This window comes from Equus quagga, chromosome 12, assembly GCF_021613505.1.
Source record: "Equus quagga isolate Etosha38 chromosome 12, UCLA_HA_Equagga_1.0, whole genome shotgun sequence".
NCBI lineage: Eukaryota > Metazoa > Chordata > Mammalia > Perissodactyla > Equidae > Equus > Equus quagga.
In genome coordinates, this window is record NC_060278.1 from 62,886,499 (window position 1) to 62,904,116 (window position 17,618).

The window sequence follows — 17,618 nt, forward strand, 5'->3', positions numbered from 1 at the left end:
TACGAGAGAGCTGCCAGGCGTCTTCAAAAAGTCGGCGTCATGTAGGAGAAACGGGTGGTCTAGATTAAAAGGGCTAAAGACATTGCAGTAGGCTGTATCTTGTAACGACATCCTGAACAGCATCTCCCCTCCCACATCACCTTCTGTAGTGTGACCTAGACATTTGCCCACCAAGAGGAGCCTAGAGCCCCTCCCCAGGGCTCTGCAGGCTCCTGGGGCGGGATACGGAGTGATTTCCAAGGTGGGCCAGGAGCCTTGCGCCTTCCACTGGGTCCCCCTGGAACACTTGCTGTCTCATGCCCCCCCACTGCTCCCTCCAGGAGCCCGGCCCCCTGGAGAGGGTCCCCTAGAAGATTCGGGCCCCAGCCACCTCAGGCACCCTAGCTGTCCAGTCTTCCCAGCCAAGGCCCCAATGTTGAGAAGCAGAGACAGGCCGTCTGCTCTGTGCCCTGTCTGAATCCCTGACCACAGGCTCTGTGAGCACAATAAAGTGACTGTTCTATGCCTAAATCTGGAACAGCATTGATAGCTCAAATAATGATCAACCTCAACTGAATCCTAGTTCCAAGAAATTTACTATATAAAACATTTTTGAGTGGCCAGCCCCGTGGCCGAGTGGTTAAGTTCACGCACCCCACTTCAGCAGCCCAGGGTGTCACCAGTTCAGATCCTGGGCACGGTCAAGGCACCGCTCATCAGGCCACGCTGAGGCGGCATCCCACATGCCACAACTGGAAGGACCCACAACTAAAATATACAACTATGTACTGGGGGACTTTGGGGAGAAGGAAAACTTAAAAAAAAGTTTAAAATTAAAACAAAAAACATTTTTGAATAATTGGAGAAATCCAAATATGGTCTGAATACTGGATAATGTTAGGTAATTATGGTGAAGTTTCTTAGGTGTGTAGCAGTATGGTAGTTAGGGAGAAGGTATCCTAATTTTTAGGGGATGCATGCTGAAATATTTAGGAGAATATCATTTTATCTGTAACTTACTTTAAAATGGTTCAGAAGACACACAAATACAGGGACAAATACAAACATATCAAAGGCACACACTGCAATGTTAACAACTATCAAATTAGGGTTGTGGCGTGTGGCTGAACAGTGTGTACTGTTCCACCTTTTTGTGTTTCAAGTTTTTAATAAAAAGCTGGGGGAAAGAAAACAAACGGATACCTATAATCCATTTCCAAATGTGTCCTAGAGATAAGCTGGGAAGGGGAGCGGGGGGCGGGGGGCAGCCACTCTGGGCCCAGGGAAGCCCCAGAAAGCTCAGTTTTCCAAGGAGCTGGTCCTCTGGCAAAGGCAAAGTCTGAAGTTTTCACCTTAAATCAATCCATGAATTATCCTCCTGATGGAGAAGGCCCAAGCAAGGCCATCACGCCGTCACACAGAAACGAACACCCAAACCTGGGAGCCAAGACACACCAGCCACCCACGAGTGGTCTGAGGCAGTCTCCACGGCAGACACCACTCTCATCAGCCCTGTGTGGGAAGAGGCAGCGCCAGGAGAGAAAAGCTGTGGGGACTTATCCTGGAATGGAGCCAGGGTTTGAGAAGCCGAAGACACTCCTAGAACTAGTAAGTGAGTTTAGCAAGGTGGCAGGATGCAAAATCAACACACGAGAATTCAACTGTATTTCTATGTGCTAACGGTGAACATGCAGAAACTCAAATTAAAAACATAATACAGGGGGCCGGCCCGGTGGCGCAGCAGTTCAGTTCGCATGTTCCGCTTCTTGGCGGCCTGGGGCTCACCAGTTCGAATCCCAAGTGTGGACATGGCACCGCTTGGCACGCCATGCTGTGGTAGGCATCCCACATATAAAGTACAGGAAGATGGGCACGGATGTTAGCTCAGGACCAGGCTTCCTCAGCAAAAACAGGAGGACTGGCAGTAGTTAGCTCAGGGCTAATCTTCCTCAAAAACACAAAAAACAAAAAACATAATACAATTCCAGTTTCTGGTCTGGCATGTGAAGAGCTTGCAAGCCATCACCCCCATCCTACCAACAAGAAAAAGGCTGAACAAGTTGAACATCAATACCTCTTCTTAGATCTGTCAGAGAACTGAGGTCACGGGGTAAACCAACACCCTGAAAACTGGAGAGAGAGGTGCAGGGCATCACAGCTCACAGGAGCAGACGGCTGGAGCCTGAAACAGGAGGGGAGCCTGGAACCGCAGCTCGAGCGCTGGGCTGTGCCTGGCCTGGCTGGGCAGTGACAGGCCCTCTCCTGAGTCTCACCAGCTTCCCACAGTTAAGATCAGAGAAAATTCTCTCGTGCTTCCAGCAAAGGGGAAGAAAAGTGACTGCTATGGACTGAAGCGTGTCCCCCAGATTCCTATGTGGAAGCTCTAACCCCTAATAGGACTATACTTAGAGATAGGGCTTTTAAGAGGTAACTAAGGTTATATGAGGTCATAAGAGTTGGGTCCTAATCCAATAGGACTGGTGGCCTTAGAAGAGGAAACAGAAGAGCCACGTCTCTCTCCCTCTATGTGCACGCACCAAGGAAAGGCGACATGAGGACATAGGGAGAAGGTGGATGTCTGCAAGCCAGGAAGCAGGCCCTCACCAGGAACCAAACCAGCCAGTGCCCTGATCTTGGATTTCTGGCCCCCAGAACTGGGAGACAATAAATTTCTGTGTTTAAGCCACTAGTCAAATACTTACCTATGGCATTTTGTCATGGCAGCTCGAGCTGACCAACACAGTGACCACTTTGCAGTACTCTCAAAGCGTCTGTCCTCCTGCTCTCAAGAGAAACTATTTGACCAGAGTGTAACCAACATGGGAGAAGGGGACACCCAGCTCCAGTCCCTCCAGCCTTTCTGTCTCAGCACACACCTACCAGAGTGGCTAAAATAAAAACACTAGTGACAACACCAAATGCTGGTAAGGATATGGGGAAACTGGATCATACATACATTGCTGGTGGGAATACAAACTGTTACAGTCACTCTGGATAATAGTCTGGCCGTTTCTTATAAAACTAAACATATGCTTCCATACGACTGAGCAACGGCACCCCTGGGCATTCACCCCAGTGAAATGGAAACTCAGTTCATATGAGAACCTGCACAGGAATGTTCACAGCAAATTTATTTCTAATAACCAAAACTGGAATCAGCCCAGATGTCCTTTAAAAAGTGAGTATGAAAACAAACTGTGGGAGGTCAGCACCACAGAATATACTACTCAGCAATAAAAAGAAACTGACTACTGAAACACACAACATGTGGGGGGATGAATCTCCAGGGAGTTACGTGAGAAAAGCCAATCCCAAATGCTATACTCTACATGATTCCTCTTATATAACATTTTGAAACAACACAATTTTAGAACTGAATGACAGATTAGTGGTTGTCAGGGCTGGGGGCTGGGGGCTGGGGTAGGTGGGCTGAAGGAGGTGGGTGTACTTACAAAAGAGCAATATGAAGGGCCCTGCTGGAGTCGGGACTGTTCGTTATCCTGACTGTGGTGGTGGCTATGCAAACCCGCACAGGGGATGAAACTGTGGAGAACTTACACACACACGTGAATACACAAATAAAGTGGGGAAACCCTCAAGGACTGTATCAATGTCAATAGCTTGGTTGTGATATTTGTTATGGGCTGATTTGTGTCCCCCCCCACACTCATATATTGACATCCTATCTCCCAGGACCTCAGAATGTGACTGTATTTGGAGGCAGAGCCTTTAAAAGAGGTAATTAAGGTAAAATGAGGTCATATGGGTGGGCCCTGATCCAATATGACTGTTGTACTTGTAAGAAAAGGTCAGGGGACGGACCCCAGGGCCTAGTGGTTAACTTTGGCATACTCCGCTTCGGTGGCCCGGGCTCACGGGTTTGGATCCCAGGCACAGACCTACACTACTGGTTAGCCATGCTGTGGCAGCATCCCACTCAGAAAGTAGAGGAAGAATGGCAGAGACATAGGCTTAGTTGGTAAATCTCCCTCAGCAAAAAGAAAAAAAAAGGTCAGGACACAGACAAGGACAGAGGGAAGATGATGTGAAGACACAGAGAGAAGTGGCCATCTACAAGCCAAGGAGAGAGGCCCTCAGAATGAAATCAACCCTGCTGACAGCTTGATCTTGGACTTCCAACCTTGAGAACTATGAGGAAATAAATTTCTCTTGCTTAAGCCTCACAGAGTGTGGCATTTTGTTTGGCTGCCCAAGCAAATACAGTTCTGTAAAATATTACCATTGGGGGAAGCTAGGCAAAGCGTATAAGGGATTTCTCTAATTTTTTCTTTTTTTTTTAGGAAGATTAGCCCTGAGCTAACTACTGCCAATCCTCCTGTTTTTGCTGAGGAAGGCTGGCCCTGAGCTAGCATCCGTGCCCATCTTCCTCTACTTTATATGTGGGATGCCTGCCACAGCATGGCTTTTGCCAAGCGGTGCCATGTCCACACCCAGGATCCGAACTGGTGAACCCCGGGCCACCGAGAAGCGGAACACGCAACTTAGCTGCTGCACCACTGGGTCGGCCCCGGAATTTCTCTATAATATATTTCTTACAACTACATATGAGTCTGCAATTATCAATAATAATTTCCATTGGAAAAAAAACAAAGATGACACATCCCAGCTTGAATACTTCCTCCTTAATAATTCAGTCCAAAAGCCAGTAAGCAAGACCAACTACAGAAGGTTTCTGTATATGGGGGCAAAGGGAGGACCAGTGTGGTGGTCAGTACCAAAACTGAGTGAGATGGGCATTTACGCGTGGGCTAAAGGGAGACTGATCAAACAATAAATACATTGAAGATGATGGAAATTAGACTTCTCACTGTTAGAGGTATGAGTTACAAATACGGAAAGGGAGAAAACTAGAATTACCCCATGATGTTGTGTAGGAACCGCAGATATGGGTCTGAATTCACAGTTTTCAGTATAGAGAGATGTAACCATGTGCATGTGATTTTATGGATGTATATAGCACATTTATTCCCTAGCTCGATCCACTAGCCGTGCCTGGAAGTAGAGACACCCCAGGAGCAATGAGTACATGCAGTGCCCAGATCTTGGTCTTTAAACACCATTCTAGACTAAAAGTAACCAAGGGCTCCTTGGATAAATGACTGATTCCAGGGCTGGCGCAGGGGAAGTATTAGATGAACGTGGAAGATCTTGGGGTACCAGAGAGTAAGGACATGCTGAAAGAATGATCAGGACCGGTCCAAAAGACCCATAAACCACCTTGAAGGGGCTCTCTTTGGCTAAATCAGGGGACAATTTGAGCATTAAAATAGATACTAATGGTAACATATTATAACCCATTGCATAAAACAGGAATCTATGATAGTAATAAGTTGTAAATGAATAAATGAATGGGGAGAAGAGAAAGTTCTTCCTTACACTAGAATACCAATTAATAAATAAAAAGGAATGGTGGAATTCGTCACCATTTGGCCACTATCATAGTAATAATTGACTCCACCAGGACAGAAAAGATGCTACAAAAGTGAGTGAGCGTTTGATGAAGAACAGGATATTGACACAGTATCAAAATATCTACCCATAAAATACTCGTTAATTACAAAGGGAAAAGTAACTTTACTTTGGAGAAGCCTGGCCAATACCACTTAACCGAGAATCAAAGCTACCACCCCCAGTAAGGGGACAAGCCATCGTACCCAGGATAGGATGAAATGAGGAGAACATGCCAAAGATGCATAACGTAAATCTAATCAAAAGGAAACATCAGACAAACCAAAGTGAGGGACTTCCTACGAAATAACTGCTTGTCATCTTCAAAAGTGCTGAGGTCCTAACAACCAAGGACAGACCGACTAAAGGAGACCAATGCCACGCACGGTTCTGGAGGGAGTGGGCGGCTGCGGCCCGTCTCTATCCACACTGATGTGGGGGCGTGATGAATAGGCACTCACTCTCAAACCTTTCAGAAAAAAGTTCTGTACTTCCTTTTTCTAAGTTTGAAATTATGTCAGAATAACGACAAAAGGAGGGTGGCATTAGCTTCACGCCCGGGATCGATACTCGACCTGTGTGCTGAGCTCTTCCGCTTCAGAGCAGGCCTTTTCCTTGTCTCTCTGTAAAACCTCAATTTCTTTCCTGTTGAAGAAGCAAAATCAACAGTGTCACTCTGAGCAACCAGCCTCATTTTTCCCAGTCATCGCCCATTGTAACGGATTCGTACACCGGCACCTCATTCACTATGCCGCCGCCGTTGCTGCTCTACACTAGCTGCTGCCGACGATGACGCTCCAGTCCAGATCCCGGCCCTCGGAACCAGAGGAACACTGCCAGGCTCGTAAGGACACGCACCCTCCGTGACACTCCTCCATCACAATCATTAACGTTTCCTTAGCAAAACATGCAACCATTCACACCCAGCAGCATAAATAAAGACCCAAACAGCCTCACATCCAGAGGGCTGCTGTCAAAGGAGACACCACTGTCAAACTTAGGCAAAAAATGGTTTCTAAAGAGAAAACTTTTAGATGTCAGAAATGCTCTGATGTACCAGCAATCACTTGTTGACTGCCTGCTTTGGATTCTATGCTGTAATCACCATGGCACTTCCATCAAATCAGCACCACAGGCTCAGCATTTTCAAGCTGAGCTCATCTGGAACTTTACAGTTGAAAGAGAAAGGCCAAACAAACTGTCCTGGCATATGGCTACACTAGCGGAAGCAGAAATCCACTGACAGGTACTGCCTGTCCTCCCCCACCACACACTCTCTCCCGCCTCGTGCTCAGGTCCCTGACCCCTCCCTCTGGCTCTCACAGATGGGAGTACCCCAGACCCTCCTGTGCGTCCCTTGTGCTCAGGTCCCTGCCACTCCCCCTTCCCACCCCACATCCCTAACTCTGATTCACCAAAATCAGACTAGAAACAAACTTTGAGAAAAGCACAGCTGAAACCATGACAAGGACACAAACAGATTTCACTGGCCCAGAAAGGCCCAGGAGCACCCCTGACCACTGCAAAAATACTCACTGCTTCCCCCTCAGCGTGACGTGGAGTATTTCTGTGGGGTGAGAAGTGCCTGCCCAGGGACTTCAGAGATAAGCAGACCTGGGCTGGAGCAGCTCGCTGCGGTGCTGGCCGTGCTGCAGCACGCACACACTCTCCCTCACACTGCTGGCACCAAGGAGCTCAGGAATGAAGGTGGCTGCCAACATCTGGAAGGAGCCCTCCCATGCCTGTCAAGGCTGGTGAGAGGTCAGCACGTCTCACCCACATAGTTTTCTGGAATGCAGGGTTGATCTGTGAACAATGCCCAGTTTCTACAATACCTTCGAAGCTCATTCTACAAAGAGCAAAGGCGTCATAGGTAGAAGTTCTGGGTGGAAGCACTGAGATGGGGCCCTTACCTCTGTGCATCATTTGTCTTTTCTGCAGCTTCAAGCTCTTGCTGAATCCTTCTCAGCTCATTTTTCAACAATGTGTTTTCTTCAGAAAGCCTATCCACCTCAATTCTGCATGAAAAATTGAAAGAAAGAAGAGTGGGAAGTCCCGAGTTGGCCGCCTCCACAGTCTGTGAGTCTGGCCTTGTGGTCGAAGTCACGGCGATCCCGCAGTCTACCTTTCCCTCCCCCAGATGACGGCACAGGGCACCCTCCTCCTCTTCCCTTTTCCTCTATCCAGGGCTAACGCACTGTGGGTTGCATCTCCCAAGAGACAAGCTTCAGAAAACAAAGCTTTTCTCAGGTTCTAAAACAGTCCCACCATCAGTAGCTCACTAATGTACCCAGCACCTTGGTTCCATTTACTGTGTTTATAGCTGAGCTGTTCCTGTGTCTTGCAACCTCTAGCTGAAATATGAGTGTGCCCATAGTTGTTACCAATGCAAAATGAGTCCTCAGGTTACTACAAAGGATATTCACTACCACCAGTGAACTCCAACATGGGACTAAGAAACACAAGGCGTCAGAAGACCAAAACACATAGACACATTCTCCTCTTTGGTGAGCCCTCCCACTGCATCCCACATTCTGAAGTCAGCACCAGGAGGAGAAACCTGGGAAGACGCCCACATCAGTTTGTGGAGAGAGACCTCATGCAAGGTGTAGCCTTCAATGGGAAAAAGCCAGTATGAACAGCTACTATATGAACCAAGTCTGCCTGGACCTTTGCTTTCTGAAAACTCTCATAGGTAACACCATTGGTGTACAACAAATGAGCAATTTACCAAGAAAGATCACAAATGAGGCAGTTTCAAATCCATACTTGTTGCCAAGAGAATATATTCTTAATACGCACTGGTCTGGCTGACACTTACTCCCCCCGTAGGTCCCCATCTGGCATTAGCTTCTAATTTTTCCAATCCAAAAATACTCAAAGCCAGATGATCTCATCATGTTTATTTTATGCATTATGCTTATAATATCAAGGTATCTCCTTCATAAGCATAAATATGACTTCATTTTATCTCATAAGGAACTAAAGAAAAAAAAATAAAAAAAATAAGTCATTGGAATTTTAAAAGCAGCAAAGGGTTTCAAGCAGGGGAGTCAAACAAATGAGGTGTGTGTTTTGAAACTGTCACTCTGGCTCCAGGATGGGAAACAAATTGATTCAAGGAAGCCGTGTGTGTGGGAGGGGTGTTTTACTTCCAGGTTCCTAGTCCTCACATAAGTTGATGGTTGCCCCACCCCATCCCCCACACCCACCAAACAACTAGAGCCTGTGTGAAGCTAATCCCGATGTGGGCTGCCCTCACAGAAGGGAACAGAACCTTGTAGGCCCCAAACAAAACAAACACCTGGAAGCTGAAACCAAAGCTGTGAGCATTAAGCAACAGAAAGATGGAGTTACCCTGAGGCCAATGCCACTGCCATAAGCAGCACGGAGAAACGTGCTGTGGACACCTGCTTTAAGCCAGTAGCCTGGAAGGAGGTTAAAGTGGTTCCAGATTAGCAGGCCCCCAATTATCTGCAAGAGCAATACACATCCTTCCTGCAGAAAGCAACCTCTACTACAGCTCCTAGGATTCCCAGAAATTAATATCATGTAAACATGAGCTCACAATCAAAAATCACCAAAACAAATGTGGAAAAAAGCCACACCTGACAGTCAACAGAAGCAAAAACCACACAGATTCTGTGGGACCCTCAGATATGGGAATTATCAGACACAAACTGAAGATAAATATTGTGAAATGTTTACATAAATAAAAGATGGGAAATTAAAAAATGAACAAGCCAGAAGAAACTATCAAAAGTGATCAGACAGGACTAAATAGAATTTTTGGAAAAGAAAAATAAGTCAGTGTGAAAATAAAAAAATCACTGCATGGGCAAAACAGCAGATTAGACACAGCTGAAGAAAGAATTACTGACCTAGAACAAAGATATGAAAAAAGGACCCAGAACGTGACACAGAGAGAAAAGAAGACAGAAGATACGAAAGAGAAGTTGAGAAATGGAGGAAAAGTGAAAAGATCTAAAATCATACCTCTAAAAGGAGAGGATAATGAACAGAGAGACAATGTTTTAAGAATAATGGCTGAAAGTCTGTCATAAGACACCAATCCATACATTCTATAGGCATAATATTTTCTAAGCAGGATAAGTAAAAGGAAAACCACACCTACGCCCTATAAGCCAACAATTCCATCCAAGATTTTTCCCAGCAGGACTATTCGTGATGACCAAAAAGTGGAAACTACTCAAATGCCCATCAACAAAACAATGAATAAATCATGGTATAGTCACACAATGGAATACTCCACAGCAAGGAAATGGATGCAACAATAAGCAACAATGCGGGTGAATCTCACAAACATTTATTGAGCCAAGAAAGCCAGACGCAAGAGTCCACACTGTATGATTCCTTTATATAAAGTACAAAACCTGGCAAAATTAATCTACATTGTTAGAAGAATGAGGGTCACCCCTGGGGGACTCTGGGGAGTTCTATTTCCTGTTCTGGATGCTTGTAACACAGATGTGTTCAAGTTGTTGAAAATTCTTCCAATTGTACACGTGTATTCTTCTTGTTTATATAACACTTCAATAAAAAGTTAAAAACACACCAAAGAAAAACACAAAAGATAGATGATCTACTATGGAGGGCAGAATAATGGTCTCTAAAAGATGTCCATGTCCTAGTCCCCAGAACCTGTGAATATGTTACATTCCATGGCAAAGGGGAATTAACGTGGAAAAGGACATTAAGGTGGCTCATTAGCTGACCTTAGATGGAGAGACCATCCTTACTATCCAGGTGGGCCCAATGTAGCCTGAAGGGTCCTTAAATGTGGAGGAGAGAAGCACAAGAGTCTGTGTCAGAGCAAGTTGATGTGAGGGAGACCCGAGCAGCAACTGCTGGCCTTAGAGATGGAGGGAGGCCATGAACCAAGGAGTGGAGCAGCCTGGAATGGGCGAGAAAAGAGGCTCTCCTCTACAGCTGCCAGAAAGGCAGGCCGCCTGGCCAGCATCCTGATTTTAGTCCAGTAGCACTCACTTCGGACTTCTAAGCTCCAAAACTATAAAATCATACATTTGTTTTAAGCCACTAAATTTGTGGTAATTTGTTACAGCAGCAATTGGAAACTACCGCACATATGAAGGAAAAACCATAACTACTCAATGTCAACAATGGAATCTTGGAGACACTGAGTCTGTTCAAAGGGCAGAGGACAGCCCTGCAACTACTAACATAGATTTGTGTTTCTAGGAATACTCTCTCTCAGAAATGGAGGGACACGTGAAATATTTTCAGATAAAAAACTAAGGAATTTACTCCAAAGAGAGTTTCACTAAAGGAACTGCTAAAGGCTATACATTAAAAAGAAAGAAAATGGTCCTATAAAGAAGGCATGAGATGCAAGAAGGAATCTAATCATGGGAAAAATCAGGCATCCAAATTGAGGACACTTCTGCAAAACACCTGGTCTTGATTCTTCAAAAATGTTGATGTCCTATCAAAACTGACTCATGAAGAAATCGAAAATCTGTACAGACCTATAACCAATAAGGAGATTGAACCAGCAAGCGAATGCCCACAACACGGAAAAGCCCAGGAACTGACGGCTTCCCTGGTGAACTCAATCCAACGTTTAGGGAAGAACTAACGCCAGTCCTTCCCAAACTCTCTGGGAGGAGGTGGGTGTGATGATGGCCCCCAACACTGTGGATGTTTAATGCCACTAAATTACACACTTCAAAATGGTTAAAATGACCAATTTTATGTTATGTATACTTTACCATGATAAAAAGTCAACGTCCATTAACTAAAATATTAACTAATTAAAGACAGATATACTCTCTTAGATTAAAGGCTATTAAAGAAACATGATAACTAAATACATAGCACGATCCTTGACTAGACCTGGGGTGGGTGAACCACCCATAAAACATACTGAAATAACTGGGGAAATCTGAATGCGGAGTACAAACTAAAAAACAGCATTGTATTCATGTTAAATTTCCCATGTGACAATGATATTGTAGGAATGTGGAAGAATATCCTTGTTCTTACATAATAACATGCTGTGAAGTATTGAACAGTAAGGTGTCATAATGTCTGCAATTATCTCAAATGATTCAGGAAAAAACAGGGATGTGTGTGTGGAGAGCAAGGAGATGGCAAAGATGACCGTGGACGAATTGAGGCCACATGGGTGTTCGGACCACTGTGCTGTTCTCTAAATTGCTGGCAGAGGGGTCGGCCCTGTGGCCTAACGGTCAAGTTCAGTGTTCAGTCAAGTTCAGTTCCCAGGCACCGACCTATGGCACTTGTCAGTAGCCATGTTATGGTGGCAACCCACATACAAACCAGAGGAAGTTGGCACAGATGTTAGCTTAGGGCAAATCTTCTTCAGCAAAAAATAAAAATATAAATATAAATTGCTGGCAAAGACTCTTTCACAATCCAAATCTGATCATGTCACTCTCTGGGCTTTGCTTTCTCTGATGAAAAAGGCCCAAATCTTCAACATGGTTTCCAAAATCCTGCAGGTCTGACCTTTGCCCAGCCTGGAGTCCTGCAGTTGTTGTGGGTTTGGGGGGTGGTCTCATGTGTCATGTGTTCACTTGGAAGTGGCCACAAGGCCAACACACTGGGAGTTGTGGCTAAGGGCCTATTAGCTGGCACTGGGGACAGACCTGCCCTCAAGAGTGGGGGCCGGGGACTTGAGGTCCAGCTTGGGGGTAAGGGATGCTGGTGGGCTCAGGGGGTGCTGGCATGCTGCCTAGCCTAGCAGACTCTTCAGGTGGCAGGTCCTGTGTGAACTGGCCCCTCACTGGCTCCTCCCTCCTCACAGGAGCCTCCCTGAGATGCCTTGGTTTACCCTCCTCGAGGGGCTCCTTCCCTGTCTCCCACCTCACTCTTTGCAGGGACATCACCACATGCCCCTCAGATATAGCTAGATCCTGCCCTCCCACCTTCTCCCTGCATGGGCAGTGGCATTTCCTAGGAGTCCTCTGATTGGTCCCACATCCAACCTCCCTTGCCAGCATCCCCTCCACCCATAACCCGTCAAAGCAGCCTCCAGGCTCCTCCCAGTCAATGTCCTGCACCTCTGCGGCCCTCACTCTCACCCCAGTCACCAGCACCTCTTGCCTGGACAGCTGCAGTAGCTACCTCCCTCTCTTGTCCATCCCACCACCCTCTACCCATCTCCCCACTGCCTTCCACACGTCCACCCCAGAGCCCCCATAATCTGCTCTTCCCATGGCAGCCAGTCCTCCTGGCAGCCCATGAGCTACTCCTCACAGCTGCCCTGCTCAGGCCCCAGGCAGCTTGCTCTTGGAGAACCCTCCCCATTCCCATGACAGCCAGCTTCCATCCACCTTTCCCTCTGCACGGCCTGTCTCCTTACTCTCCAGATGCCGCTCCTCTGGGCGCACTCGGCCTCCTCAGCCTGATGGGGGCTGGGCAGCCACAAGGTCACTGTGCCACGCGGCCTTCCCAGACTGCCCAATCTGACCTGAACCCCTTGCCCTCCCAGGAAACCACCAGCTTGAACTTGGGTCGATCTTTTCTATATAGCCCCTTAGGCTTTCACCACACATGTATCTGTCCCTGAAAAACGTACATGGTTTGAGTGGCACAGCCTTTAAGATTCCTCATCCTTGAAACAAGACAGCACATTTCTCCCTCATGATGTGAGGAGCAGGAGGCGCAGCAGCCCAGCTGAACGCTCTGCACTCTGCTCCACTCCCTGCTGCACCCCGAGCTGCTCCGGCAGAGGGGGCGCCTGGGGAAGGCCGTCAAGTGAGTGACGACCCCACTGAGGCTTGAACTGTGACTTCAGTGGTGGGGCCAACAGGCCAGGTAGTGCAGCGGGTGAGAAGCAGAGAGAGGACAAGGACAGCCTTCTAGGCCTGGGTCGGTGCACAGCACCCCATTCGGGGCTGGGGGAGGGTCTGGACAGCAGGGTGCGGGGACACGTCTGTCCACCAGGACGGATCCAGGGGAGACGGCAGAGTGGCATTTCAGTGCCCAGCTGCTTCTGGGCCCGAGGCCCCTGTGTTCCTGGAGCCTGCTATGGACTTGTGCACAGAGCAGGTGCCTATGCGTGTGCTCTGGCCTGAGACCGGCTTGTTTGTAGGGGGCTTACATGGTGCAGTCGTGACTGTAAGCACACATTCAGGCCTTTATCATGTGCTCACCACCCCCTTTTGAGGCACAGCGCCATCTCCACTACGTGAATGAGGAAATTCAGAAGTCAGACCACCACGAACAAGGTTCCACATCGTTCGGGGAAGCCCACAGAAGAGGCAGGCGCATAAGCAAAGCCTGGATAGCAATGCACAGCCCTTCAGGACAGGTACCGCCAGGAGCAAGGTGGCCCGGGGAGGTGCCCAGTGCTTCCAGCTATGCAAATATTTTCTTTATTAAGCTGTGTAATGCATTGACATTTATTCCCTTTGAGTCATCATAAACCCCACATAACATTTTTTTTTCAATGAAGCAACTTGCCCAGGGTCAGCCAGCTGGCAGGTGCTGGCGCTGGAGCTGGAATACAAGTCTCACCACACACCTGTGACCACGCCCCGGGACAGACCCGAGTCTGCAGTGAGGCAGTGTCACCCACTTGCACAAGTGACACGCTACCTCATGGAGCCTCCGTCTCCACAGAAAGCGAGCGCACCTTGCAGGTGTGCTGTGTTGGGCTAATGGGACCAAATGACACTGCAAGCAGTGCACTGACCACACCACACAGCCATGCCTGGCCACATAAGTGCCCATAATACCTCCCAGGGCAGCCCTCTGTCTCCCGAGGAGCCAGGAGAGAAGCACCTGAAGCCAACTCCACAGCACCTGAAAAGCCCTTCTAGACGTTCAGGCTTCTGAGAGGGTGCACCAGCCCGAGCCCCAGGGGAACGTGAGCAGCAGGAGGGCCTGGCGCACACTGGGCACTCTGCACATGCTGACAGCCAGCATCTCAAGGCTGCCTCCCCTCCTGGAGGCTTCCCCCGCTCCTGGAGGCTTCCCTCGAAGTGTCCGCTGCAGCCCCCCAGCAGTGACGGCTGCCCCCGCTGAGCCTCCCAGAACATGGTGGCAGAGGGGCCCTTCACGTGGATATTCCAACCACACAGGGACATGCAGTTCAAGGACCATGCCTGACACATGCACTCCGGGGCACAGCAGCAGGTCCTCACTGTACTGTTGCCTTCCACAGCACGTAAGGAGCTCCCTGGTCTCTCCTCCCTGCGCTCCAGCGGAGCTCCCGCTGCTCCGTCACCTCCCTCCCGTGCAGCAGGTGCTCCTGCAGCTCCTCTTCCTCCTCTGGTGCTGCAGTGATAGGGCCTCATAGCGCGCAGCCTGCTGGGCTGCCAGACACGAGAGCTTCTGGTGCAGCTCAACTTCTGCCTCTTTCCTACAGAAGAGAACTTGTCTCTTCTGTAGGCTACTCAGGGCTGCAGCTCTGACCCCAGGACCTCCCTCGGGTCAGGGGGCCACGAGGCTGCTCTCGTTCTAACAGGGGACTCCCCCCTGCTTGCCTGCTCATCCTCTCACTCACATGCACCCTGGGCTTCCATCCCTGGGACCCTCCTCAGAGAGTCCGCACAGGCCACATGTCCAGTGCTCAACAGCCATGTGTGGCTGGCGGCTGCCATAATGGATAGAGCACACACAGGACATGTCCTTCATCGCAGAAAGCTCTAAGGACAGTGCTGGTCTAAAGTTTTAGTGAGATGGTTGAAACTCACCCATAGTCAAAACTGTCCTTAAAAATCTCCTAAGTTGAAGAATAAGTATCTGGGAGCAAAATGGCGGGGTGAGCTGAACTGGGACTCTCTCCCCTCCAAACTACAACAAAGGATTGGAAAAACTGAATTTCAGCCAATAATCCTAATGCCAGACCATCAGAGAACTACAAAAACAAAACCACAGAGGACGGAGACCCTGCAGCAGGCCTCAGAGGAGCTGGAACGGGGTAGGAGAGAACTTCGCTCCCTCCCCTAGAGACTGGGATAGCTGCCACGGGTGCGGGAAGGAGCGGGGGAGGGGCCGTGCGTCCGGAGATCGTCCAGGACTCCTGCCGCCAGTGCAGTGGAAACTCACTGACGGGGGAAAGCTTCCAGGGCCCCAGGAGACCAGAGAACACAGCTGATCGGATCCAGATGGGCATGCAAGAGAAAGTGCCCCTCCTCCCTGCAAACCGCGCTGAGAACTGCCATCTTGCCTGAAGGCAGAGAGCACAGAGTGCTAGGCTCTCGACCCCCATCTAGTGGCGACAGGTTGTAACTGCAACCGAATAATAGCATCATGCGCAAAAACCGCTCCTCTACCATCCAGCAATTTATAAAAGCTCCAGACCAGAAAGAAGACAATAAAAACACAGAATTAAGTCCTGAGGACTCGGAAATAGGTAAACTAAGTGAAAATGAGTTCAGAGTAGCTATCATCAAAAAACTCAATGAGGTAGAGGGAAAGACAGAGAAATAAGTCAACAAGTTCTGGAGTTACTTCACAAAAGAGATTGAAATTATAAAGAAGAATCAAACAGAAATAGTAGAGATGAAAAATATGATGGATCAGATAAAACAGAATACGGATTCCCTGAATGCCCGTGTAGACACTATAGAGGAGAAAATTAACATAATCAAAGATAGACAGGCTGAATGGTCCAGACAAAGGAAGAAAGAGAACTAAGAATTTAAAAAAATGAGGAAAATCTCCGAGAGACAGCAGATTCAATGAGGAGAACGAATTTAAGGATCATAGGAATTCCTGAGAACGTGGAAAAGGAAAATGGAGCAGAAAGTGTGCTTAAGGAAACTACAGAAGAGAACTTCCCAAATCTAGGGATTGAGAGAGAAATGTGTGTGGAGGAAGCTTTCAGATCTCCTAGATTTGTCAATGTAAAAAGACCTACTGCAAGGCACATAGTAGTAAAAATGGCAAAAATGAATGACAAAGAAAGAATACTCAGGGCAGCAAGACAGAAGAAAATAACCTACAAAGGAACTCCTATCAGACTTTCAGCAGATTTCTCTACAGAAACCGTACAAGCTGGGAGAGAATGGAGTGACATATTCAAAACTTTAAAGGATAAAAATCTCTATCCAAGAATACTCTATCCAGCAAAAATATCAAAAGTTGAGGGAATTTGTAACCAAAAGTCCTCCACTACAAGAAATCCTTAAGAAGCCTCTCATACTTGAAAAAAGAAAAAAAGGGAGAAAGGGGTCACAAACCAGAGTAGGGAGACAGATAAATAGAACCAGAACAGGATAGCAAATATTGAACTATAGCATTAGGATAAAGGTAAGGAAACCACCAAAGTAAAGACGATCTTATCATTCTGACTACAAACTCATAACACAAGTTGGAACAAGAGATGAAAATAATAATTTAGGAGGGGAAGAGCAAAGGGACTAAATCAGTCTAGGCCAAGTAAGTAAGAGACCACCAGAGAATAGACTATATTATACACGAGACTCTAAATACAAATTTCAGGGTAGCCACTAAACTAAAAAACAGAAGAGAGCCACAAAACATAAATAAGGAAAAAATCTAAGAAACCCAGCATAAGAAGTTGCAGAAGTCAATGGGTAGGCTAAAACACATAGGACGAGAAACAAAGGTAACAGGAAAACCAGATAATGAGTGACAGAATGACAGCATTAAGCCCACATGTATCAATAATCACTCTCAATGTGAACGGATTGAACTCTCCAATAAAAAGACACAGAGTGGCAAAATGGATTAAAGAACAAGATCCAACAATTTGTTGCCTCCAGGAAACACACCTCAGCCCCAAGGACAAACACAGGTTCAGAGTGAAGGGGTGGAGGACAATACTTCAAGCTAACAGCAAGCAAAAGAGAGCAGGTGTTGCAGTACTTATATCAGACAAAACGGATTTCAAAATAAGGCAGGTAAAGAGAGACACAGAGGGGCAATATATAATGATCAAAGGGACACTTCATCAAGAATAAATAATGCTTATAAATATCTATGCACCCAACACAGGAGCACCAAGATTCATAAAGCAACTATTAACAGAATTAAAGGAAGATGTTAAAAACAACACAATAATAGTAGGGGACCTCAACACCCCACTCACATCAATGGACAGATCATCCAGACAGAAAATCTAGGAAATAGTGGAGCTCAACGAAAAACTAAAACAATTGGACTTACTAGACATATATATAGAACACTTCATC

General features: G+C 47.3%; 1 protein-coding gene across 9 annotated transcripts in view; it reads right to left on the minus strand.

Annotated features, from left to right (window-relative positions):
• The window catches only part of NINL (ninein like), a 133,883-nt gene that overhangs the window by 16,225 nt on the left and 100,040 nt on the right, over nucleotides 1-17,618 (minus strand). For all 9 annotated transcript variants that reach the window (XR_006891054.1, XM_046678534.1, XM_046678533.1 and 6 more), the window contains 2 exons: nucleotides 7,362-7,466; nucleotides 6,024-6,093 (listed from right to left, as the gene is read on the minus strand). Coding sequence is in view for 8 of the 9 variants with exons in the window: in XM_046678534.1 (XP_046534490.1) it covers nucleotides 6,024-6,093; nucleotides 7,362-7,466 (175 nt within the window). In the remaining variant the exon portion in view is untranslated. The remainder of the gene's footprint in view (nucleotides 1-6,023; nucleotides 6,094-7,361; nucleotides 7,467-17,618) is intronic.